At 45.3% G+C, this 26,898-nt stretch overlaps 2 protein-coding genes and 1 non-coding gene across 6 annotated transcripts in view; 2 read left to right on the top strand and 1 right to left on the bottom strand.

Annotated features, from left to right (window-relative positions):
• Window positions 1-8,001, bottom strand: part of FANK1 (fibronectin type III and ankyrin repeat domains 1) — a 105,676-nt gene extending 97,675 nt beyond the window's left edge. Inside the window, exon 1 of one of the 2 annotated variants that reach the window (XM_044935397.1) lies at window positions 7,872-8,001. Coding sequence is in view for 1 of the 2 variants with exons in the window: in XM_025273902.2 (XP_025129687.2) it covers window positions 7,872-7,884 (13 nt within the window). In the remaining variant the exon portion in view is untranslated. The remainder of the gene's footprint in view (window positions 1-7,871) is intronic. The other variant, XM_025273902.2, reaches the window with a different exon arrangement.
• Window positions 8,002-8,196: 195 nt separating this feature from the next.
• The window catches only part of DHX32 (DEAH-box helicase 32 (putative)), a 52,779-nt gene continuing 34,077 nt past the window's right edge, over window positions 8,197-26,898 (top strand). For 2 of the 3 annotated variants that reach the window (XM_025273896.2, XM_006080436.3), the window contains exons 1-2: window positions 8,197-8,336; window positions 25,510-26,012. In XM_025273896.2, coding sequence (XP_025129681.2) covers window positions 25,731-26,012 — 282 coding nt within the window. In that variant the 5' untranslated portion in view covers window positions 8,197-8,336; window positions 25,510-25,730. Of the gene's footprint in view, window positions 8,337-20,136; window positions 20,664-25,509; window positions 26,013-26,898 lie in introns of those variants that run through there. The other variant, XM_025273895.2, reaches the window with a different exon arrangement.
• Window positions 19,640-19,712, top strand: TRNAE-CUC. The gene has a single exon. It is a non-coding gene; the product is annotated as a tRNA-Glu (tRNA).

The following is a 26,898-nucleotide window of genomic DNA, read 5'->3' as shown; positions in this document are numbered from 1 at the left end:
GTTTTGTTGATTGTTTCCTCTGCTGTATAGAAGATTATTCATTTGATGTCCCACGTGTTGATTTTTTGCTTTTGTTGCTTGTGTTTTTAGTGTCATATCCAAAAAACCATTTCTAAGATTGATGCTGAAGAGCTCATTCCCTGTTTTCTGGTAGGAGCTTTACAATTTCAGGTCTTACATTTAAGCCCTTAATCCATTTCAAGTTAACTTTCTTTTTTTTGGTCTGTGCTAGGTCTTCATTGGGGGCACTTCTCTAGCTGCAGTGTGAGGGCTTAGTTGCTTCAAGGCATTTGGGATCTTAGTTTCCTGACCAAGGATTGAACCCATATCTCCTGCATTGGAAGGCAGATTCTCAACCACTGGACAACCAGGGAAGTCCCCATTTCAAGGTAACTTCTAATGGGAGAGTTGAACATACAAATATATATCAATCACAACACGTTAGAATAATAAAGTAGTAATAAAATGCAGACAGTACCTACGAGGGAGAAATTAACTCTGATTTGGGTTGGAGGAGGGTAAACAGAGAGGCAAAGTGTTTTAAGAGATGGTAACGTTGGCGAGATGCTTTTAAGGGCAGATACACGGATGGGCAGTGAGTGGGTTCCGGGCAGAAACAAGGAGGCAGGAGAGTGTGAGAATGAGAGAGCTCTCCCAGGAAGGTGAGGCCAGGAAGGCGTCCCTGACAGCCTGGAAGGGGGTGGGTTACAGCTCAGTTCAGTTCAGGCGCTCAGTCGTGTCTGACTCTTTGAGACCCCATGGACTGCAGCACGCCAGGCCTCCCTGTCCATCACCAACTCCCTGAGTCCACCCAAATTCATGTCCATTGTGTTGGTGATGCCATCCAACCATCTCATCCTCTGTCATCCCCTTCTCCTCCTGCCCTCAATCTTTCCCAGCATCAGGGTCTTTTCAAATGAGTCAGTTCTTCACATCAGGAGGCCAAAGTATTAGAGCTTCAGCTAAAGGAATTTAAAAGCAAGGGATGTCTCCTCCTTTCTTTCTGCTGCTCAGGACAGAAATGTCCCCAGACTTGGGCAGGGTCCCAGGATAAGCATCTCCAGTTCTGCCCCAGCCCGGTGAGCAGGGAAATGCACAGAACACTGGTGTGGATTGTTTATTTGTGAACAAGTCTGCACCACCTTCTGTACTCAATGACTCATCCAGGCCACTCTTGGGTGATGCTCAGGCACAAGCCCCTCCAGTAAACTGGTCGGTTTAGTTCAGTTTCCTGGGCATGTTTGGGCAGATTCCCCAGACCAAGCAGGTGGTAACAGTGCTTTCTTTCCCCAGCAAGAGGGGGTGGAATCCAAGTTATCGGGTATAGACTTGGTTGGAGGATAGCGCTGAGCTTCTGCTGAGACACAGCTGCGCCCATCCAGTCAGTCTGCCCCTCCCTGAGGCGGGCTGAGCACCCTGAGGTCAGGGTGGCAATGAATGTCAGCGTTTTGACGGGGATTTTATAGCTATTTAAAACTTGTTGCTTTGAATTTTTTTTAAGTTTTAAACTTGATTTAAATAAGCCTTTATTTCTCAATGGTAACTTTTGCAATCTAATTGACAGAATTAATATTTTTTTTTAAAATTTATTTAATTGCAGGCTAATTTCTTTACAATACTGTAGTGGTTTTGCCATACATTGACATGAATCAGCCATGGGTGTACATGTGTCCTCCATCCTGAACCCCTCTCCCACCTTCCTCCCCATCCCATCCCTCCCCTCAGGGTCATCCCAGTGCACTGGTCCTGAGCGCCCTGTCTCATGCACCGGACCTGGACTGGTGATCTATTTCACATGTGGTAATATATATGTTTCAATGCTATTCTCTCATTTCATCCCACCCTCGCCTTTTCCCAGAGTCCAAAAGACTGTTCTTTACATCTGTGTCTCTTTTGCTGTCTCGCATATAGGGTTATCGTTACCATCTTTCTAAATTCCATATATATGCATTAATATGCTGTATTAGTGTTTTTCTTTCTGACTTGCTTCACTCTGTAAGAGACTAAGACTACTTAACAAAAAATTGTTACACAGACTTTTAAAAAACGCTTCTGGGTTTCACTAATTTATTGCTCTTAAATACTCAGCAGTGTCTCAGATAATTAATGAGCAGGTACTCCATGCCACTGCAAAGATTTTGTTGAACCTATGAACTGGCAGTCTTTCCGTCCCCCCAGATAAGATTGCCTTACTTCCTTAATTTTACTGGATAGAATGATATACTTTAAAGACCCCCTTTTAAACTAGTGAAGAAAAAGAAATACCATGCTTGTAATTCACCTGACATTTATAAGCTCCTGATTTAAATGAACTTTACCCAAGCATAGAACACAAGAGGCAATTCAAATCTCACTGGTGCACAGCCCTGTTACAGAGTAAAATGGCTTTCTTTTGAAGCACATTGCAACACTCTTAAGGAAATAAAATTAAATAAGGCACCCAGGTATTAACAGCAGTGCCATCCATTCAATAAATGCTTGTTCGGGGCCTATTCCATGTTAAGTGTTGGAAGCAGAATGGTAGACTGGGCCCTCTTCAGCCACCCTACAGCCCGGTGGAGAGCACAGATGGCGAAAATTAACAAGAGAATTACAGATTCTGATCATTGCAGAGGCAGGAGTAACATAGGGAGGTGGCCTGATCCTCTTTGGAGAATCAGAGAAAAGCACTCAACATGGGGCATCCCTGACCGCTTAGTGGTGAAGAATTCGCTTACAATGCAGGAGACACAGGAGTCAGGGGTTTGATCCCTGGGTCGGGAAGATCCCCTGGAGAGGGAAATGGCCACCCACTCCAGTATTCTTGCCTGGGAAATCCCATGGACACAGGAGCCTGGCGGGCTACAGTCCATTGGGTCGCAAAGAGTTGGACACGACTGAGCGACTGAACACGAAGCACAAAGGAGTGACATTTAAGCCGAGACCAGGAGACCCTGAGTGGGACCAGAGCAGGAGGGAGAGCCTCCCCCACCCTGGGAAAAGCCTGTGCAAAGACCCGAAGTCCTGAAGGAGCTTGGTACGTTGAAGGGATGAAGAGACTGTTGGGCTGAAGCATAGTGTACCCAAGACCCTATACGTGGTGGGTTGCAGAGGCAGCTGGATAAGAACTCTTGGCTGGGGGGTGCTTTTTGAAGGGGAGTGACATGACCTGTGCATTTTGAAAAGCTTACTCTGGTCCCCAGGTGAGCACAGGTCAGGAGAGGAAATGCAGAAATCAGCAGAGTCTCCCATCACAGGTTAGGCAAGATGGTGGCTTGGAGTATGGGTGATGACCGCAGAGAGAAAGACACAAGAGTTAGGGTGTGTGTAAGGTGGAATAAACAGGCACACTGGTGGGTGGGGTGAGTGGGAGGGGTACTGAATAAAAGAGAGGAGCTCAGGATGACACTCAAATTTCCAGCTGGAGTAGTTGGGGAGATGGTGAAATCCTACCCATATATGGGGCAGACCAGTGGGAAAACAGGTTTGGAGAAATAGGTCTTCACCCCTTTAAGGCTATGTCTCAGTCTCTTAGTCATTGGAGTAACCTAGAATCCCATTTAGGATTCCTTTGAAAAGGGAGGTGTCTCTCAAGAAACTGCTGCCTGGCCTGAACTAGGCCCAGCATTTTTTATTTAGGGAGAGTTCAGAGGGCCGGTGGCAGTATGGTTGTAAGTGGGAGCTAAGGGTGTATCTTGATGCTGCACTTGATAAATATACACATTTTAAAATTCAGAGTATGTGCTTGTTTAGGGTGATTTGGTGGGCTAGGGAAGATCATGAGAGCAAAGTTTAAAGACCCGCAAAGCTACTCCTTGGCATTGCCACTTACTAAAATATTAGGGAAGAGATAGTACTGTTGAACATAAATGTTCTCTTAAAAAGAAAAAGAAAAAAAAGGAATTTGGGACTTCCCTGCTGGCGAGCTCAGTTGGTAAAGAATCTACCTGCAATGCAGGAGACCCCAGTTCGATTCCTGGGTCAGGAAAATCCACTGGAGAAGGATAGGCTCCCCACTCCAGTATTCTTGGGCTTCCTGTGTGGCTCAGCTGATAATGAATCCTCCTGCAAGGCAGGAGACCTGAGTTCGATCCCTGTGTTGAAAAGATGCCCTGGAGAAGGGAAAGGCTACCCACTCCAGTATTCTGGCCTGGAGAATTCCATGGACTGTATAGTTCATGGGGCTGCAAAGAGTAGGACACGACTGAGCAACTTTCACTTTCACTGGTGGCACAGTGGATAAGAATCCACCTTCCAATGCAGGGGGCACAGGTTCAAGCCCTGGTTGGGGCAGATTCCACATGCCACAGGGTAACTAAGCCCATGTACCGCAACTACTGAGCCGGCGCACCCAGAGCCTGTGTTTCCAACAAGAGAAACCACCACGATGAGAAGCACTTGGACTGCAGCTGGAGAGTAGCCCACACTAGCTGCCACTGGCGAAAGCCTGTGAAGACCCAGCACAGCCGAAAATAAATCATTTTTTTAAAGTAGGAATTTGATGTGCATTTTTCATTTTATTTCATACATGGGTTATCTTTCCAACAGCATTGTTAGTTTAGGAAGAAAATAATTAAAGATGAAAATATGTAAGCCAAGAGCCAAAACTATTCCGAACAGCCCAGGGTTGTAAGCTGATTTAATTTGCCCCTTTCCCCTAGGAGTCATTTCTTGGATCATTGACTTACTATCATTCTGCAAAACAGTGGTAGCCCCAGTCACCCTCTGCTTATTGCCAGAGTGTGATCCAGCTGTGGGATTTGAAGTGCTTATGTTTATGGGATTTTAATGACTCAGTTAATAAAGGTCACTCCTAAAAGTAATAGAAACTTAAGTGTGTGGAAACAGAATGAGTAAGACTGACTTGGGGGTTATTTCTAGTAGTTCTTTGGTGTTGTCCTTAGATACATGTTTAATCCTTAAAGGCAATGAAGCAGGTGCCTCCTTTTAAATCAATTTACTAGTGCTATATTGAGCTACACCAGTAAAATGCTACTTGAAACCCCCCAATAACAAATGGTATCATGTACACACCAGGCTTAAAATATGCCAGATAATATTGGCATAACAACATACTATATTGTTAATATAATACTGATAACAGTACAATTGTAGTATTTGTTAATATCACAGCCATAGTATTTTCCAATATCTTTGAGAGAATAAAATAGTAACTTGAGTCTCAGGTCGAATCTGGTAGGGTACATTTCTTGACGTTAAAAAGGATCTTAAAGACCATCTAATCTTGTCCTTTAAAATATTTATTAACAGCAAATAAATTAATATTCACCCAAAATGATGTCTATTAGGCTGCTAAAGAATTCTCTAAGGTAAGTGGTCATTGTTTGAATTATCTAAAATTAAACTGGTGATGGCATTTGAGAGTATGTAAAAAAGAAATTTACAGCTGTGTCCCAGGCATAAAAGATTATTTAACAAATATTTTCCATGTTAAGACCCAATGTGATCAGATATATCTGTGATCAGATATAAATCAGATGTGTCATTCATAGAGGTAATAAATTTCTCACAGTTTTACAAAGTCTCCAGGATCTGGTTCCTACTCACTTTTCTAGCCTTGTCTCTTTTCTTCCTCCTCCCCTCCACCTTCAGTCTTCTCAGTTACAGCTCTACTGATCTTTGAACTCTGAACCTTAAACCCACACTGCTCTCTCTGGTCTCAGGGACCTGTCTGGAACCCCTTTCCCTCATTCTTTGTTGGGTTATTCTGCCGGAAGCCTTCTGTCCATTTCCTTCCCCTAATCTCAGACCCCAGGGAGGTTTTCAGAAGTTCCTGGGCAAGGGTCTGCTCAGTTTCCCAGGGATAACCAAAGCTAACAGGGTTTTATTCACTGTTCAATCCTCCACCCCAGGAGAGTATTTAGAACATAGAGAATACCATGGAAATACCATGGAAATTGATATTGGAATTTGAAATTGGTATTGGAATTGAAATTGGAAATACCAAATTCAATACCATACTTGAAATTTTTAGTTTACACAGTTAAACAGTAACATAAATTTGAAGAAATAAAGTTGGTATTTTTAAGAGAGAGATTTCATTTCACTTTATTTCTTCTCTAAAGAGAGAACATACACACCCTGGCATTAGTTTGAAATGATACAAAAATTCTAACATTGTTTTAAGTTAAATTTCTTTCAACAGGTTAGACAACACACAGAATCTAGAGAGTTACAAGTGTGAGTGATAGAACCGTGCATAAAGTCCACTCAAACTATAATTCTCAATTTACAAGCTTTCTGCTCAGCAAGGGAGTTAAAAGAAAGGAAAAAGTCTTTAGAAACCTCCTTGGAAACTAACGACCTTTAACAACATCAGCATATACCCCAGAGAATGGACATGGTCTGAGTACTTTCATTTCTGAAATTGTGCAAGAAAAGACAACTTGGTTTTCAGAGTCACACTGCATCCTCCTATAAAAGTTCCAGGTCTTTCTAGTCTCCACATGAAGCACTGTTCTTATTTTAAGAACAAAAGGAGCAATAAAACAGCTTGGGAAAAAAGGACAGAGCTCTGTGTCCCTAGAGAAGTTTGAATAGTAGTAGTAGCAATAGTAATAATATAACAACAATCAATGGGCTTCCCTGGTGGCTCAGATGGTAAAGAATCCGCCTGCAATGTGGGAGACCTGGGTTGCATCCCCGGGTTGGAAAGATACCCTGGAGGAGGGCATGGCAACCCACTCCAGTATTCTTGCCTGGAGAATCCCATGGACAGAGACGCCTGGTAGGCTACAGTTCATGGGGTCGCAAGAGTTGGACACGACTGAACGACTAAGCACAGCACACTGAACAACAATCAAAAACACAGTAAGTTAAAGCTTGTGTTAGATCTGATAACTCCAGACGGCTCACCTTTTGTCAAACAAAGTGGGAAACAGAAAAAGAAATCGTAACTTTTTTTTTCCTTTTTGCGTGTCCAAGCCTACCTCGGAGAACCTCTCAGTTCAGTTCAGTTCAGTCGCGTCTGACTCTTTGCAACCCCATGAATCGCAGCAGGCCAGGCCTCCCTGTCCATCACCAACTCCCGGAGTTCTCTCAGACTCACGTCCATCGAGTCAGTGATGCCATCCAGCCATCTCATCCTCTGTCATTCCCTTCTCCTCCTGCCCCCAATCCCTCCCAGCATCAGAGTCTTTCCCAATGAGTCGGAGAACCTCTAGCAAAGAATTAAACACTCCTGCACAAAGCTCAATTTTTTTCTCTCCTTCAAATCTCCGACTACTGTGAAGAGGATGCCATATCTTCTAATAAGTACAAGAGCTAGCTAGCCTCCCTGCAGGTTCAATTGCTGACATTTTAGAAGCTGAATGGCTACTTATGGTCAGTGAATCAAAGTACCAAACAAAACAGTGACGACCGTACCATGCCAAGTCGCTTCAGTCGTGTCTGACTCTGCGACCCTGTGGACTGTATTCCCGCCAGGCTCCTCTGTCCATGGAATTCTCCAGGCAAGAATACTGGAGTGGGTTGCCATGGCCTCCTCCAGGGGATCTTCCCAACCCAGGGATCGAATCTGTGTCTCATTGCCGGAGGATTCCTTACCATCTGAGCCACCAGGGAAGCTCCAATAATAATGGCAGCAACAATAACAAGAACTGGATTTGCTTGGGGGTCATTTTGGAAGCAGCACCCTGGGGGCGCTGCCTCCTCCAGCCCACATTCCCGAGCTCACGCAGCCCTCCGGCTCCCGACGGTCACACTCCGCGGGATTTAGCCCCTTTCTCGACTCTCCCGGAGAAGAAAGCGCGAGAGGGAGACCATGTACACCCAGGTCAAAAGCGTTTTTAAAAAGCCTGCGGAGCGTCGCGCAGGGCGCCCACACCCGTTCTGGGGGAGGCCCGCCCCGGCCCCGGCCCCGGCCCCCTTACTCTGGAGCTCCATAGAGGAAGCTGCTCCCGGGCCCCTACCGGCCGAGCCCGCGGCGCCGCAAGCCCCTTCTAACGCCTCTCCTCCCGGGGGCCGGCGTCGCTTCGGTTGCCCTGACAACCAGGAGGGTGGGGTGGGAGGAGGAGGAGGAGCAGGAAGGACGGCGAGAGGGAGGGACCAAAAGAAGCCAGGAAACGCGAACGAGCGCGAGCGCCCGCGCGTCTCCAGGGGGGCAGTGAGCGCGGCGGGCGAAGGGGGCTTGCGGGCGGAAGACGCGCTGCCCCAGGGCGGCTTTGTCGGGCGGTCGCGCCCTCCCCGCGGTGGCCCTCGCGTCCCCGGCGGGGCCTTCGGGTGGGGCCCCGTGGGCCCTCCGTCGCCGATCCCAGGCGTCCGTTCGTCGGTCCGGGCGTCCGGCGAGCTCGGCGGGGAAGGGCCCCCGCACCCGGGCCTCAGTCCGCAGACCGCAGGTAAAGGCCGGGCCGCGGCGGCGGGAGGCCGGGGTGGGGGCGGCCCGGGCGCACCTGTTGCGGGCCCGCCGGGTCGGCCCCGGACCACCCCGACCCGACTGGGGAAACGGCCGGGAGGAGACGCCCCCCGCCCCGCCCCACCCCCCCAGCCTCGCGGAGCCGCGTCCGGGCGCGCGGGCCCTCCCTGCGGGCTCCGGGGCTGCGAGGCTGGGGGGGCGGCCACGGGTCGGAGGGGTGCGCCCGGTCGGCCCGGGGCCGAACTTCGGCCACTCGTGCCACTTTGGCGGGCAGCGCTTCTTAGCAGATGGGATCAAGTGGTCGGCAGTGGGCCGAGCGTGTCGCCCGGGTCCCGAAAAGTGGGGAGAAGGCGCCTCCGCTGCGCACATTGCACTGTCATCCCAAGAGTCACCTTTCAGGCCGCGGGCCCCAGTCGGATCTTTCCGGTTTTTAGTTTTGTGTATGTGTGTGTGTGTGTATTTCAGGGCTCCTGGTTTTCGCTCCAGGTTGTAGCACCAAGTTGTGTGTGTGTGTGTGTGTGTGTATTTCAGGGCTCCTGGTTTTCTCTCCAAGTTGTAGCACTGTGTGTGTGTGTGTATTTGTTTCAGGGCTCCTGGTTTTCTCTCCAAGTTGTAGCACTCTGTGTGTGTGTGTGTGTGTGTGTGTATTTGTTTCAGGGCTCCTGGTTTTCGCTCTAGGTTGTATCACCAAGTATGTGTGTCTATGTGTGTGGGTGTATTTGTTTTAGAGCTCCTCCTGGTTTTCGCTCCAAGTTGTGGGCACCAAGCCCACACGTTCTGCACAAAAACTTGGTAGGGCAAGTGAAACACACCGTAATCTTTTTTTTGTAGCAAGAGCCCACACCATAGTCTTTTTTTCTCCTAAGAGTGGTTTTGAAAACATCGACGCAGGTAGTGCTTTCAGGAAGCGTTGGGGATGACCGAGCATTTTGTCTGGTAGGCTATAAAAATTCAGACCACGGGGAGAGTGCTGTGTAGGTCAAGAAGAGCAACCCTAAGGAGAGGAGAGAAGGAAAAGAAGGGGAATGCACGGGCAGGTGGGAAGAAACGGCATGATCGATGCAGTGCTTGGGTCTGAAGATTTTGGCCCCTCCATCAGTTCCTCCTGCTGCCCTAGACAGGACTTGAGGGGGATGCAAAGAAGAGAGCGTTTTGGGGTCACGTTAGTGACTACTCATTCTTTTCCACCCTGTAGATGACAAGGACATCGAGGAGGATTACTTTCCTCTCAGAAAGAGAATCATTCAGAGGTTAATTGAACCTGAGAAGCAGATATTCCGTGATGGAAAGGGACATTTATTATACTCCACCAAATTGGGCTCTCCCCTCTCAGACTGTACGGGGACTTTTTCAGATTCATTGTCAAAGCCACAAGGTTTATGTTTATGTGGATATTGACAAGCAGTGTGATATATACAGAACCTGTAATTCAACAGCTACAGTATTAAAGTAATAAATTCGAGTTGGAAGGTAAACACTTCATGGTAGGTACCTTGACTACCTGTTCTTGTTACTTGGAGACAGGGAATGGATTTTTAGATAGAAAGGTTCTAAGATCAACAGTTCTTCTGTAGTACAGTCTTTTCAAATTCTAGTTTTCACATCATTAGCAAAGTTATGAATTGGTCTTTTCACTGGAGAAACAAACATAATGATGTTCGTTGAAAATGTCATAGTCAAAGTGACAAGATAATGATTAAAGCCTGGCTTTTATTAACAGAAAGAAAAGAGGAGGTAGGGTTAAATTTTCCCATATAGTAAAGGATTAGGCACTTGTATTTAAAAAGAAGAAAGAACCAAAATTGTAGATCTTCATGTAACAAGGACTCGAGAATTTAATAGTTATATGCAGACTTTTTTCTTTTTTTTACCAGATGATAATTGCTTTATAAAATGGAGATATGTATTGGTAAATATTTTGTAGTATACATGAATGATTTTATCGATAGCTATGAGCTTGACATTGAGGCAATCTTGCATTGACATATTTTAGGTAATAGGTGACTTGAGCAACGGAAAAACAGCATTTGTCTTAGGGGATTGTGTGCCTGTGGAACATAGGACTAAAGAAGGGGGTGAAAATGAGGAAGGGTAGGTACGAAAGTGTCCAAGGCAGGGCTTGGTATTCAGTTTCTTTTTCTCCAGTAACAATGTACTTGTTAAATGTCTATTGAATGATTGAGAAGAGCTTTAAAGAAATTGCTCCAGATAAAGGGATGTGCTTTATTACTGGAGGGGATGGCCTGAGGTCGGTTGCTAGCGGCTGGGGGTTGAAATGAATGGTAAAGGTATGGGTTGTCCCTTTGGGGATTTTGTACTACTTTTTCTATTTGTTTTCACTGTCACGTTGGGAAAAGTTTCCCAGCTCTTCACTGGAGGGAATAATTACATTATTGTTTACTTTGCTGATGCTCAACTACATGTAGCAAGCCAAAGCACTGTCCCAGGAAATAACAAGGTAGCAATTAAGAGACAGAGGTGGCCTTTCTTCTTCTTGTTTAAATCTCTTGTCCACATCAGAATTCAAAGTAAAAGTAATTCCCTTAGGAAGTTAACATGGTTTAATTCAAGTAGGATGATTTCAAAAGGAAAGAAGGAAAATAAAGCAGCTGAATGTACTTCTGTTTCATAAACTTACTCTCATAAGTCAGAGGAAGTTTTCATTTTTGTTTCTGGATTTCTGTTTTTCCATAGTGAGGGAACTCTTCCCTCTGTTACTTTCTAAAACTCAGAAGGAATTTGTTCAAAGGCAGAAAACAATTATATTTCCATTTTTGCTGTTTCCTTTCTGTCCTCTAGACCTGTCATGGTCTGCACTCAAATTGTTGGACTTAAGAAATGCCTCTCTGTTAGCCCTTTTAATCACTAATGGTGTAACTGGGCTACAGAGCCACACTGCCCTCTCCCCCATCTCCTGTCTGGAGAGCCTCTCCAGGGTGGGCGCGCGTGTGTTCATGCCGTCACTCATTCGTGTCCGACCCTGCAACCCCCTGGACTGCGGCCCGCCAGGCTCCTCTGTCTATGGGATTTTCCAGGCAAGAACACTGGAGTGGGTTGCCATTCCCTTCTCCAGGGGAACTTCCAACCAGGAGTCAAACCACGTCTTCTGCATCTCATGCATTGGCAGAGGGATGTTTTACCCGCTGAGCCCATGAAGGCCCCAGGATAGGTGAGTGCCACTGAGTGCGCTTCTGTTCCTCCCAGGGCCACTACGCATTTTGGCACTTAGCCCGATACTACACTATACTTTCTTTTTTCTTCTTAGAATTTTTTTGAATTGAGGTATAGTTAATTTACGATATCGTGTTAGTTTCAGGTGTTTAGTACAGTGATTTAGCCATATATATATATATATATATATATTCCTTTTCAGATACTTTTACCTTAAAGATTCTTTTCAATATTATAAGATACTGAATATAGTTCACTGTGTATATGGTAGGTCCCTATCGGTTATCTATTTTATATATATACTATACTATCTTTTGTAGAATTTTCTCTTGTTTTTTTTTTGTGTATGGGTCTTGTGCCTCTGATGAGATTAAACATTTTAGAGCTGAGTCCATGATCTAAGCTGCTTCTGTATTCCTTTCAGCTCATAGTGGGTTTTCAGTGTGTACCTGATAATTAAGTAGGATAATAATAGAGGACAGCCTTTAGTCAGGGATGATTGCATTAATTCCTGCTCTTCCATCTTGGGAAAGTCAGGGGCCATTATTTCCTCACTGATAACTCGAGATGATAAAACTTGCAGTGGTTGTCAAATGTGATTATAGATGTGAATGAAAATTCTTGGTATATTTGCAAAGAATGTATTAAATGTAAAGGGTTGTGATTAACTCCAGCATACACACAGCAAATATTCGGTGGGCACCTATAATGTGTTAGGTACTTCCTGGGACCTGGATTTCTTCTCCAGGAGGGACAGGACTAGGAAATGACTCGATGGATTGATTGTCTGTAAGGGCAGGGGAACCTCCCAGGCAGAGGAAGAGATTGAGCAGAGGTACAGGGGATAGGATTGTGGCTGGAGCAGAGAGAACATACTGGAAGGCTGGAGAGGCAAATACAGACTAAATCAGAAAGAACCTGGGAGTGAGGCTTTTGTCTTGAAGGTAATAACAAGCACTTGAGTCAGTGACATGACCAGTTTTGCATTTGACAGAGATCACTGGCAGCCTGTGAATGACGTCATGTTGATGGGGAGCCACAGATAGAGACAGAAAAGCAAAGCTGGAGGTTTTGCAGCAATTCTGTGAAGAAATGATAAGATAACGAAGGCTCTGGTGGTGATGGTGTCGGGAATCAGGAGGAGGGGCCGCTGAACGAGGTGAAGTCAGCAGCCTTGGAGGTGCTGGAGGTGGAGGTGGGGCAGAAGCCAGGGATGACTTCCTGCTGACGGGCATTGTTCTGTCAGTTGCTGAATCAGGAATGTGAAAGAAGCGTTTCTTTCTCAGAAGTGTGAGAAGTGGGGTAGATGTCAAGTTCACTTTTGAACGTTAACCCTGAAATTGCCTGTTATCTAAGTTGGGACGTCCCATAAGGTCCCATAAGTAGTACTTGGACGTGTGGGTCTGGAACTGTAGAAAGAAGTCTGAGATGAAGATAAGAACTCGGGTGAAGCACTCAGTGATTGAAGTTAAAATGTGAGTGAGATTCTCTGGGGAGGTTATGTGCAGTGAGAAGAGGGTTGAGGATAAAACTCTGGGGTACAGAGACTAGAGAGGAGGGACCAGAAAATCTGGAGAGATGAACAAAACAGAACCCCTGCTCTTCCAGGCTCGTGTGTTGGCACTCCCTGAAATGATCCTATTTTCCTCCACCTGCCTTAGAGAGGACAATGTAGTTATCGATTGATTCTTGTTTTAATAAAGTTGGTGCAGAATGGCTACCCATTACTCTGTTAGCACGGAGGAGGAAATGACAGCCCACTCCAGTACTCTTGCCTGGAGAATCCCACTCACAGAGGAGCTGGCGGGCTACAGTCCATGGGGTCGCAAAGAGTTGGACACGACTGACTGAACACACACACACACATACTTTGTGAAAAAGGTTCCTTGTATTTTTCGTTTTTCCCAATCTCGTTGAGAGCAACAATTCAAGTAAAATATAACTTCAGGAGGTATGATAATGCCCCAAGCAATACTGTCTTTGATAAAGAAGTTGTATGAAAGTTCATTTTGTGTATGTTGTAGGTAAAATAAATACGGTGAATTCCTTAAGGAGACTGGCAATAGCCTATTCTTAGTTTTCAACTTTGATTGGCTCACGCATTTTTTTCAGATATCTAACTAGATGGCATAAATAAGTCAAATTAATATTTTAGTATACTTTATAACTTTGCGTTTACTCAAGTGTTAGTTTTTAGAATATTATCCAGTAAAAATAATCATCAAAATAGTGTTAAAAAGCACTGAGTGGCCCAGCCATTTGAAATTCTAACAAAACCCTTGATTTAGGGAGTAATATGTTATTATGATACACAACCATTGATTGAGCTTGGGAAGTCTTTCTGTACGTGCAAATTGCCAGTAGAGTGTAGCAGTCTTGAAAAAAATTGTGCAGGATTGATTATTCAAGCTGTGTTTGGTATATTATTGTCATTATTGAGATATTGCTTGATTGCGTCTGACTCTTTTCAACCCCATGGGCTGTAGCCCGCCAAGCTCTTCCACTAGAAACCAGCGTTGTTGTTGTTCAGTCGCTTAGTTGTGTCCAACTTTTTGCAACCCCATGGACTGCAGCACGCCAGGCTTCCCTGCCCATCACCAACTCCCAGAGCTTGCTCAAACTCATGTCCATTGAGTCAATGATGCCATCCAACCATCTCACCTTCTGTCGTCCCCTTCTCCTCCTGCCTTCAATCTTTCCCAGCATCAGGGTCTTTTCTGATGAGTCAGCTCTTCGAATCAGGTGGCCCAAGTATTGGAGCTTCAACTTCAGCATCAGTCCTTCCAGTGAATATTCAGGGTTGATTTCCTTTAGGACTGACAGGCTTGATCTCCTTGCTGTCCAAGGGACTCTCAGGAATTTCTCCAACATTCACAGTTCAAAAGCATCAGTTCTTTGGTGCTCAGCCTTTTTTATTGTTCAGCTGTCACATCTGTACAGGACTACTGGAAAAACCATAGCTTTGACTATACAGACCTTTGTCAGCAAAGTAATGTCTCTGCTTTTTAATATGCTGTCTAGGTCTGTCATAGCTTTTCTTCCAAGGAGCGAGTGTTTATAATTTCATGGCCGCAGTGACCGTCCACAGTGATTTTGGAGCCCAAGAAAATAAAAGTCTGTCACTGTTTCCATTATTTCCCTGTCTATTTGCCATGAAATGATTGGACCTGATGCCATGTTCTTCATTTTTTCAATGTTGAGTTTTAAGACAGCTTTTTCACTCTCCTCTTTCACCTTCATCAAGAGGCTCTTGAATTCTTCTTTACTTTCTGTCCTAAGGCTGGTATCATCTACATATCTGAGGTTATTGATGTTTCTCCCAGCAATCTTGATTCCAGCGTGTGCTTCTTCCAGCCCAGCTTTTCACATGCTGTACTCTGCATGTAAGTTAAATAAGCAGGATGACAGTATACAATAGGATGTACTTTGGGGAGTTCTGAGCCAATTAAAACAAAGGAAAGCAAAGGAGTAATCTTCTTAAAAGCCCAGTTATGTGAAGTCCCTTGTTTTTGATTAAAATAGAATACACCTGGAAAATAAAGCTTTCGTGTTAGATATTTGACTGCAGCTCTCAGTATGGGGGATTACAGCTATGTTTTCCTTTCCGTGAAGAACTGCCGTCATATGCTATGTCTTCCCGGCCACCCTGCCTGGTACCTCCTGTAACGTCGAGTGGGTCTCTACCCACAGTGTTGCCGCGGGAGCCTGCTGCAGTTCTTTAACGCGGGCAGGGAGCAGCGTGGTGCAACACAGTCGAGCACACCCTAGACCCGTACCTGGGACACATACCTGGGGCGAAGCTGAGAGCAGACTGCAGGACTTCAGCACCTGCTCTACCCCAGCTGAGCAGTTCAAAGCTGAGTGAATTAACTAAGCTTCTGAAGGCTTAAATTTCCTCATTAAAAAAAAACGGAAATAATAAAGTAAACCCTCATGGGGTCCTTAAGAGTTTAAATGAAATAATCCATATAAAGTGCTTAAGTACTTCTAGCATCTGGCGCCCAGAAAGCACTCTGTAAAGGCTAATTGGTAGAATCATCCTCATTATCATTATCGCTGTCCTTAGTACTAGTCCAGCTTCGGTGGTTGGATAGGACCTTTGTTTTCAAAGTCCGGTGTGCAGACCAGTGTCAGTCCACAGACTTACTGGTTTGCAGTGAGATTAGGAGCTGGTGCCAGAATGTAAATAGACTGTGGCCCTAATCATACTGTTTAGTTCAGGGTAATAGCAGGACTTCTTCAGGGAAGGACGCAGCCAGTTAACTTATACTGTGGTGCAAGCTCCTTATCGTGTCACAAACAAGCACTTTGAATAGGGTTGGTGTGGAATATGAAACTAATGATCCTGTTCTCCAAAGAAATAACAGCCCTCTATTCTGAGCACAGTCATTATTCACTTGTAATGCCTCATTAACCTTCCTTTGTTCTAAACCTTGTCATCATGATTCACGAGTATATTGTTTATTATTGGTCACATAATCTTTGCAAAGGCCTGTGTTACGTTGTAGACTCTGCAGAGATGACTCAGAAGTAGATCTTGACCTTAGGAAGTCTGTCATAAACCTAGAGCTAGAGGACGCCACGTGAAAGCCTGAGTGAATGTGTCGAGTACATGTGCTGAGTTTGCGTTAGTGTCCAGCGTTGTTCCAAAGATTCCACATAGACAGATGTTTCCTTTTACTAAGTCGCTCCCCTTGTTCGGTGTTAAGCCGCTAAGTTGTGTCCGACTCTTTGCGACCCCAAGGACTGCAGGACCCCAGGCTTCCCCGTCCTTCACTGTCTCCTGGAGTTTGCTCAGATTCACATCCATTAGAAAGACTTATTTATTTTTGGCCATGCTGGGTTTTTGTAGCTGTGTGGCGGGGCTTTGCTTTAGATGCGCGAGCGGTGTCTGCTCTTTGCTGTGGGGCACAGGCTTCTCCTTCGGGTGGCTTCTCTTGTTGCAGAACTCGGGCTCTAGGTACTCGGGCTTCACTAACAGCTCAAGGGCCCCAGAGCATGGGCTCAGTGATTGTGGTACTTGGACTTAGTTGCTCTGCAACATGTGGGATCTTCCAGAACCAGGGATCGAACCCGTGTCCCCTGCATTGCAAGGTGTACTCTTAACCACTGAACACCAGGGACATCCTCTAGGATTTTTAAGAAATTACTGGACTCTCCATTTAATCCTGTTTGCAAACATTTGAATAATAAATAATTTCCTCTTCTGCAGAATATGAAGAGACTTTAAATAGTTATTAAATTATTTTAAAAACTTTGAATAAAAATTAGCACAAATTCTTCAAGAAAAATGCGTTGGTCACATAAATAGTGTCAAAACAAATTTGGCAGTCACATTAAAAGAATAATTGTTCAAAAGGCAAGGTGTTTGTGTAAGTGTGTTTTCCCCAGAGCACTTTTCCTCAGCAGTGGGGATGAAGAAGCACCGGCTGTGAGTTAGAGCGTAGAAAACACCTATTTTCACAGGCCTTTGTGAAAATAGTTTTAAATAGTCAAGAAGTGGTGTTTAGTTTTTAATATTTCTGATAATTTTTCACTTGAATGTGATTTGCTGGTTTCTCTTACTGCCCTGTTCGGTAAGCTTGCTCATAATTCCAGTATCCATTCCATTCTCCCATTTACATTCAGTTGGCACCAGCTCTCCTAGAACTTGCCATGCAGTAGTAATTAAGAAAACTGAAGGTAGATATTAGAAAAATCATAGGTAATATTTGGAAAATTGAGTAACACATTAGATTTAACAAAATTGTAAAGAAAAGCAAAATGTTTAAAAGATAAAAATTTTAATCAAGAAATGACTGAGTTAGGCCCATGGCATTTAAAATAAAACTTAATAGTTTTATTAATAGCTTATCCAGTCTTCTCTGATTTGGCCCTTGTCTCATCTATGAATGCACCTGTCTCTGGATCTTTTCTTTTTTCTATTGCATACCTGTCATTCTTCCTCCTTCTGCTTACTTGAAAGAAGGTGAAAGTGTTAGTCACTTAGTCGTGTCCCACTTTTTGCAACCCCATGGACTGTGGCCCACCAGGCTTCTCTGTCCATGGGATTCTCCAGGCAAGAACACTGGAGGGGGTACCCATTCTCTTCTCCAGAGGGTCTTCCCGACCCAGAGATTGAACCCGAGTCTCCTGCACTGCAGGCAGATTCTTTACCGTCTGAGCTACCAGGAAGTCTTCCTTATTTGACTACAAGATTAAGAGTCTTTGTTTGACCCCCCACCTTCGTTTTCAGCTAGACTGTAAGCCCCATGAGGACAGGACCCAGCCCTGCCTGTTCACATGTCACTCGTATGTTCACCTGTGCACATGAGTCACTCGTATGTTCACAGGGCAGATGCTTAGTAGACACTCAAATATTGGTTGAATAAGAAAACAGAAGACATGAAAATGCAGGCATTGAAGATGAGAAGACTTGAGAATAGAGAAAACCTATTAGATTGAGAATAACGCCTGTAATAAAACACAATCAGATGTTAGTCTTAAAAGCATAAAATCCCCAAAGGACAGAAGGTGATTCAACCTCTGATTGCTAATCAAGTACCCACTGTATCTGAGTTCAGACTGTGGAAATTGCCTAAGAGGGTGTAGCTCGATGATGGTTCGAGTAGAGAGACCAAAAGGAAAGATAGTGTGTAGTACAGATGGTTCAGTAGTCCCTAATCCTTAGGGACGTTGCCTCCTTATATTGGTTATTGACAAGTGACCGGAAAGATCAGGGGGTCTGCTGGAGCGTGCTTGAGGCACGCTGTTGTGTGAATCTCAGTGTAACTGATTTTCTACACAACCACTCTTCTCATTCATCAAGAAAAAAGCAGCTCTAAGAAATGTTGAAAAAGGAGCTAATTTGTGATTTCAGCGTATGGTTCATGCAAAAACTTAAGCTCGCAGATATTTCAGTTGATGGATGTGCTAATTCACCAGACTCTCAGGCCGTAACCTTTAACAGCAAGGGTCTATTCTGTGTCATATTCGGGGGCAAAAAAGTCACTGAAATCCAGAAACATAGTTCCTGACAGAAGTGTTGCAGCTCTATTGATGCACCCGTAGTCAGCCAACTGGAACTTTAAGTAGAGTAATATGATGAAAGTGCAGATCTGTGCACGAGGATTGCAGTGGAGCGCCTGGGGAGACAGGCAGGTGGCCGCGGGCGTCTGGGATGAAAGGCGAGATGGAAGGGACAGAATGCGGTGACGTTTGAAGGACTTGGTCACTGACCGAACAGAGGGCAACCCGGATAGTCGAACAGCAGTACCCTGATGTGCCAGCAACATCATTGATTCATTCAGCAAGTGTCTGTCGAATGCTTTCCATGTGCCAACTCTGCCGTAAAGGCAGGGAGAAAAACAGACACCTCCCCAACTCGAGGTGCCTGCCTTCCGGTGGAGGGCTCCAACAATAAACAGATGTGAAGAGGAAACAGAGCAGGCTAAGGAGCTAGGAGGGTGGGTGTGGGGCACAGGGGCATGGCTGAAAGTTCAGACAGGGCAGACCCGTGGCAGGAAAGCCCCCCGTGGCAGAGTTGACATTTGATGAAGGTCTTTAGGAAAATAAGGGAGCTGGCTATTTGGGTATCGGAGGAAAGGAGCATTTCAGGCAGAGAGCAGAGCGGGTATGAAGTCCTGAGGCAGGCGTGTGCCGTGTGTTTGAGGAACAGTGAGGGGGCCGCGTGAGCAGAGAAATGTGAGTGAGAGAGGGAGCCAGGGAAACTGGGGCAGGGAGGTGATGCCTCTGGATCCCATAGGCCTTGCAGGTCCTGTTAAGGATTGTGGTTTTTCCTTGGAGTAAGGTGAAGTTTCTAAATCATGAGAAATTTTTTGAGCAGAGGAGACCTAAGTAGACTTTACCAGGATCTCTTTGACTTCAAGAGACTAAGGGTGGAGCCAAGACCAGTCACGAGGCTGTCGCAGTGATCCAGATGAGAGGTTAGTGGCTCAGACGAGCTGTTCATGGTGGAAGTTATGGGGGTTTTGATATATTTTGAAGGTAGAACGGGCATGACCAGATGTATTAGTTAACTATTGCTCCTGTAACAAATTACCGCAAATTTAGTGGTAATTTATTTATTATTGTAATTTGCTTCAGTTAGAAGTTAGTTTGTCATAGTTTGGGATTTCCCTGGTGGTCCAGTGGCTAAGACTCTGCACTCTCAATGCAGGGGGCTCGGGTTGGAGTCCTGGCCAGGGAACTAGATCCCACAGGCCCCAACTAAGAGTTAATGCTGCAAGTCTCAACTAGAGATCCCATGTGTTGCGACTAAGACCTAGCACAGCCAAATAAAGAAAGAAAAATTAAAATACATGTTTTTATTTTTTTTTAATTTTATTTTATTTTTAAACTTTACATAATTGTATTAGTTTTGCCAAATATCAAAATGAATCCGCCACAGGTATACATGTGTTCCCCATCCTGAACCCTCCTCCCTCCTCCCTCCCCATACCATCCCTCTGGGTCGTCCCAGTGCACCAGCCCCAAGCATCCAGTATCGTGCATCGAACCTGGACTGGCAACTCGTTTCATACATGATATTTTACATGTTTCAATGCCATTCTCCAAAATCTTCCCACCCTCTCCCTCTCCCACAGAGTCCACAAGACTGTTCTATACATCATGTTTTTAAATGTTCATCACTTGTTTAAAATCAGGCAGGGCTATGGTGCTTTCCAGACACTCTAGGAGAGAATTCCTTTCCTTGGTTTCCCAGCTTCTAGAGATCACCGCATTGTGGCTCACAAGCCCGCCCTCCCTCCTCAGAGCCAACAGCATCGCACCTCCCCAACCCTTCTTCCACGGTCGTGTCCCCTCTGACTAAACCTGAGAAGGGGTCTCTGATTTTCAGACCCTCCGATTAGCTCAGACCCACCAGCACGATCTCCCTTGGCCAAGGTCCTCAACTTGATCACATCTGCAGCCCTCTTGTCAAGCAGAGTACATATTGAAGGTCCCAGGCCTTTGGACACGCACATCTTTGGATGCTGCTGTTCTGTCTAGCAAGTCCATTGATGGATCAGAGATGGGATTTGAGATAAAGAAAAATGAAGAATACTACGTTCAGATTTTGGGGTCTGAGCAGTTAAAAGGAAGAAGATGAGCGGACCAGGTGTATGGCTTTGGGGCAGATGTCAGCGCTCAGCTTTGGGTACGTACAGTTTTAAATGTCTGCTAAATATCCACATTGGAGATGACTAGTAGGTAGTTGAATACACAAGACTGGAGTTCAGGGAGAGAGGCTTGACAGGACATATAAACAGGGAGACCTCCACAAACGGTGGCATCAGAGCCGGGAACAGGATGAGACCTCACCAGCCCTTTTACAGAGAGAAGAGGTCCAGAGACTAAGTGTTGGGGGATCGCCAGACCTGTGCAGTTGCTGAAATTGTACAGGTGAGGGTTTGGTAGGTGTGAAGAACCCATTGATATTCTGTTGAACATGAGGGGGAAATGCAGAAGAGGAGCATCAAACGGTGGAACGGTTATTCAGGACAGATTTCACCACATTATTTGACTTAGTCCCTTGAAAGCTTTATCCTTGTCTATGGACTTCATTTACATTTCTAGAATTACTGGCCCAGAGCCAAAATATAAATGGCCAACATGTAGCTCATTAGCCACGTGTTAACTTCTGATTCTTTTCTTGGTGAGGCAGTTTCATGTTATGCTGGATAATGTATTATTTTCATAAATGCTCATTTAAGAGTTGTAATAGATTCACTTCAGAGAGCAGTCTTTGACAAATTATGTGATCTACAGTCTCATGTAGGATAGCTTTGAAAAATTAAGAAGTGCCAGTTTGCTTTCAGATTTAAAATTCTTGTCATAGAATGTAGTTTATATTGATAACAGGACAGATTTTATTTTTATTTTGAGCGATGTGTAGCCTCTATTACTTGTTTTCCCTTATTTAGGTTGCTACTATTAAATTTGCCAAAGGCCATGACACGAATCTCTTGTGTGTATTTAATTACATCTGGGGGAAAGTGGGGCTTCCTTGGTGGCTCAGTAGTAAAGAATCCACCTGCCAGTCCTGGAGACTCAGGTTCAATCCCTGGGTCAGGAACATACCCCGGAGAAGGAAACGGCCGCCCACTCCAGTACTCTTGCTTGGGAAATCCCATGGACAGAGGAGCGGGGCAGGCTACAGTCCATGGGGTCGTGAAGAGTCGGACATGACTGAGCCACTGAACAACGACAAGGAGAAAGCGATTGACACGGATCCCGCCAGTTGCTGAATCAATGAGGAGAGGTGTGTCTGTCTGTCTTGCGAGTTGGTGGACTCAAAACTCAGCCATGCACCCCTCCAAATCAGGAACTCAGTCTGTAGGACAGTAAAAGGGTCTTGTGGACACAGCAGGGAAGGAGAGAGTGGGACAAATCTAAAGAGCAGCCTTGACACGTACCACCACCTGTGTAAAACCGCCAGTGGGAAGCTGCTGTAAGCTGCTGTACAGCGCGGGGAGCCCAGCCTGACGCTCCGTGACGCCTGGGAGGGAGGGGATGAGGGGCTGGGGGTCTCGAGAGGGAAGGGACATACGTATGCTCACAGCTGACTCGTGTTGTACGGCAGAAGCACAACATTGTAAAGCCCGTTATCCTCCAATTAAATAGATAAAGTGAAAGTCGGTCAGTTGTGTTTGACTCGTTGCGACCCCATGGACTATATATAGTCTGTGGAATTCTCCAGGCCAGAGTACTGGAGTGGGTTGCCTTTCCCTTCTCCAGGGGATCTTCCCAACCCAGGGATCGAACCCAGGTCTCCCGCATTGCAGGCAGATTCTTTACCAGCTGAGCCACAGCGAAGCCCAAGAATACTGCAGTGGGTATCCTTTCCCCTCTCCAGAGGATCTTCCTGACCCAGGAATCAAACCGGGGTCTCCTGCATTGCAGGTGGATTCTTTACCAACTGAGCCAGCAGGGAAGCCCAAATAAATAAAGATAGACCAAAAGAAAGAAAAACAGGTCCCGAGAGAGCTGAAAATAGGTGTCGCAGGCTTCATCACTTTACCCTTCAGACTTGCTGGGGTCAGCGTAGAGCCCTTTGTGGACTCAGCCTTCACAGGCGTTTCTGTGCAACAAGGCTTACTGGTTCTAAGCACTGCGTAGGAGAGCGGGTTAGAGAAGCAGATGGGAGCCTCACCAGGGAAGAGCGACCGTGTGACATGGGGGCCGCATCCCCGGGCAAGAAGGGCTCTGTGGCCACAGTCTGGCCTCTGACCCCCGTCACTTCAGGCAAGTCTAGAAACTTCATTCTGTTACAGGAACCAGTGCATTGGTGCCCTTGTTCAGTTCAGTTCAGTTCAGTCGCTCAGTTGTGTCTAACTCTTCACGACCCCATGGACCATAGCACACCAGGCCTCCCTGTCCATCACCAACTTCCGGAGTTTACTTAAACTCATGTCCATCAAGTCAGTGATGCCATCCAACCATCTCATCCTCTGTTGTCCCCTTCTCCTCTTCCCTTCAATCTTTCCTAGCATCGGGGTCTTTTCCAAAGAGTCAGTTCTTTACATCAGGTAGCCAAAGTATTGGAGTTTCAGCTTCAGCGTCAGTCCTTCCATTGAACACCCAGGACTGATTTCCTTTAGGATGGACTGGTTGGATTTCCTTGCAGTCCAAGGGACTCTCGAGTCTTCTCCAATGGACCTTGAGTCATGAAGAAAAAGTTAAATCCCGAGTGTGCTCTATTTAGCCGGCAGAAGTCTGGTTTTCTGCTGCTGGAACTTGGTGGCCCGTCCCGTGGTTCTCCAGGTGACTGGGCTCCCGTGGCTGCTCCTTGTGCAGATGTCCTGTCGGCCGGGCCGGTGGTCATCTGGAGGCCATGCCGGGGTGGGGCGCCTTCCACCACTCACCCACGAGGTTGGTGGGCTAAGCCTTCTATCAGCAGATGCCAAGCTTCGGTCTCTTCCTAGTGGCTTCTCCACCTCACTGAATGACAGCTGGCTCCAAGGGAGAGTGTTTTCAAAGCGATTGAATGCCTCAGAAGTAGTCCAGCATAACTTCACTGCATTCTTGTGGTCACAGCAAGTCACGGGGCAAGCTCAGATTCACAGGGAGAGGAAGTAAGAGTCCACCGCTCCATGGGTCATCTCTGAATCACCAGAACAGATAAGTAGGTGATGTGTATCTGTACACGTGGTTTGTGTAAAAAGAGGCAAGGTCAGCCTTAGCTTTCTTCTAGAAAGATGCCTATTCAGAAAATGTGACTGTTCCCGAGGATTCAACGTGGTCAGTACTTTCTAAGTAAGACTTTGATTACAAGATGATGACACTTTTAGGGAGTACTGTAAGAGAAGCATTTCAAGGACACATGTTTGGTAATAGTAATGGTGCTGATTTTTTTTTTTTTTTAAGATAAAACAATTTGCGACCATGGGGTGGCAAAGAGTCAGACATGACCGAGCGACCGAACCGAAAACAATTCAGAAATAGTACCTAAGGCAATCGTCAGTCATAGTAGCAGTAATTTAATTTACATGTAAGATGAGATCCCTTGGAAGGGATTCTAATCAGAACAAAACAAAAGCTGAACACAAAGCTAAGCGTTAACTTCTCTTAAGCAGCAGAGGTTTCTGATTCTTGGGCGCCGTCGCAAGGTCACCGTGTCCTGTGATCTCAGGCTGTCGTGCTTTTGGAGCTCTCCTGTGGATCTGGTCCCTGTGCGGAATTGTGGAGTTAACGCATATTATCACACCTTGACAGTTCCATTGTAATTTTGAATCAGTGGCTTTCAGAATGAATTTTGAAGAACTCTGCCCTCACAGAGCCAGAACATTCTTTCCCCACCCTGGAGATGAGTTTCTCCCTCTTGTGATCTGTGACTTTTTATAAGTTCTGTAACAGTCTTCGTCCTACCCCCAGAGTATCCTTATGTGTGTGACCAGCGCCTCGGGTATTAGTTTAAGCCCTAGAAAGGCACTCAAGATTGTTTCTTAAGTGATGGACTGTTTCCTTGGAGCCTGACTTGACCAGTGGAGAAGTGTTTTGTTTTGTTTTTATTACTTATGGTTAGAAGCTAGCCGTTTGAGACTACTAACTCTGACAATCTCGAGCAATAATTCTGATAAATGAGGTGCCATAAAAAGAGTGATCTGAGTGACAAGATATCATGAAATGTATTTTATTCTGCGTTCTTTTTTACTTGAGTTTTTCTTTGCTTTTAGTTTTCCCTTGGTTAATGTGAAAAGGTGCTTATTTCCAACAATACTGATTGAATTTTTTAAAAACCACCAGTGATTGGAAAAGGAAGGATCCCTTCCCTGACACATACAGGCTATTCCTAGTGTAAATTTTACCCTTTCTTAGGCAGTTTTTCTCTTCTTCATTTAAATTAAGTGTTGTAATTTGTTGCCTCTTAAATCTAACATGTTGGGCTTAAGACCCAGGAATCTCAAGAAATATGCTTGAGATTTCTGGTGTAGTTAAACAAATAAAAGACCTCATTAACCAAAGCTAGCATAGCCTCAGATGGGAAAAAATAATAAATTCACTCACTTGGCTTTGTAAATTAGCACAGGCAAGTGTAAAATGAATAAGAAAATGTAATACTCTTTTAAGCTAAATAAATAAATAATAGGCTTTCTGAAGCCAGTGTGGGGGAGCACTCGCCAGGCCCTCAACAGTTTTCCCTGTTAGAGGGTCTGCCGTCTCCTTTGTGGTGAGATTAGTGACCACGTGATGGAGCCTCACGCTCACAATGTCCGCCTGTTGCTCCCGATTCCGCTGTCAATCAAGATGTGGGGACCTGGGACAGGGGTCAGCAGAGAGAACCAGGTCCCGGGTGGGCTCGTGCTTAAACTGGCCAGGGAGAAACGGCAACCAGCCAGACCTGAAGAGCGAGCCTGCATTATTCCTGGCCTTTTAAACAGACAGCAGAAATGCCAGACAGTAACCCGTTAACAGAAGAAATCGGGCCTTTGTTTTGGAATGCCTGTTGCTCTTTCTTTTGAGCATCTCGTATGTCTGTGTACCTGACTTTCCTTCTTGTTTAGTTTGCGTCTAGCTTTATCGACCATCACCGAATGCACAGGAGAGCGCTGGAGCACAGCAGCCGACGCAGCGGAGAACAGATGCAGACCAGGGGAATTCAGCTGGCTGGGGCCTTGGCCTGCAGTCCCGCAGGCTGGGACGTCTGAGTTTGTGTGCGGAGACGGCTCTGTTTGCAGTGGGTTGTTGAAGGAGAATGCTGGCGGCTTAAGCTCCCTTGGACAAGATGGAAGCAGCAGCCCTGGAATGTCCTAACTCTTCCTCCGAAAAACGCTATTTCCCCGAGTCCCTGGATTCCAGTGACGGGGATGAGGAGGGAATTCTGGCGTGTGAGGACTTGGAACTTAACCCTTTCGATGGCTTGCCATATTCATCACGTTACTATAAACTTCTGAAAGAAAGAGAAGACCTCCCAATATGGAAGGAAAAATACTCCTTTATGGAGAAGCTGCTTCAAAGTCAAATTGTGATCGTTTCGGGAGACGCTAAGTGTGGCAAGAGCTCTCAGGTGAGTAGCCCCTGCAAAAAAATGGTTGGCTTTGTATGTTGTACTATTTTAGTACTGAAATAATTACAACATCACAGCATAGTATCCTCTTGTAAGAATGATATTGTCTAAACTGAAAAACAGAACAGAAAGGAACCTTAGCAATTCAGGTGTATCAGATAAGTTACTTTACCTGATTTCCTTTATGAAAGCCAGCTGAATAAAAGTTGATACTTATGTGGATATTAATCGTGTTTATTGTACCACTGAACTTTCTTTAGTAGAAGAATCTATTCAGATTATTTTGTTGCAAAAAAAAAGTATTCTGTTGTGCATATTGTATTTTAAAAGATGTTACTGGCCCACGGTAAGTTTTGGAATTAACTGCCGTGTTTACAGGTCTAGCAGTCTGATACTCAGAATGCACGGATATGCTTGTTGGTGACGTTGGTCAAGCTATGGAAAGTTAAAAACACAAGGAAATCTTTGTTTTCTAAACTCTGAGAAATAACAGAGGGCTTCCCTGGTGGCTCAGTGGTAAAGAATCCGCCTGCCAATGCAGGAGACACAGGTTCAATCCCTGGGCCAAGAAGATCCTCCAGAGGAGGAAAAGGCAACCCGCTCCAGTATTCTTGCCTGGGATGAAGGAAAGAGGAGGAAACAATTAGCGTAGAAATCTAGTGACAACTTATTGGCCAGTTCATTGTTGTTATCTTTGAACTCGAGGTTTGAGTGAGATCTATATTTTGTAAAGCAAGTGATAAATATTTTTATTATGAAATGAATTTACAGATTTTCATGATGTACAAATTAGAGTAGACTGCAGAAGTAATCTGAGAGAGCCCCTTCATTTTCCAGATGATGAAACTCTGGCCCAGAGGGATGTGATCATTTGTCTAGTGAATGT

Source organism: Bubalus bubalis, chromosome 23 (genome assembly GCF_019923935.1).
Source record: "Bubalus bubalis isolate 160015118507 breed Murrah chromosome 23, NDDB_SH_1, whole genome shotgun sequence".
Lineage (NCBI taxonomy): Eukaryota > Metazoa > Chordata > Mammalia > Artiodactyla > Bovidae > Bubalus > Bubalus bubalis.
This window is presented reverse-complemented; position numbering and strand designations above follow the sequence as displayed.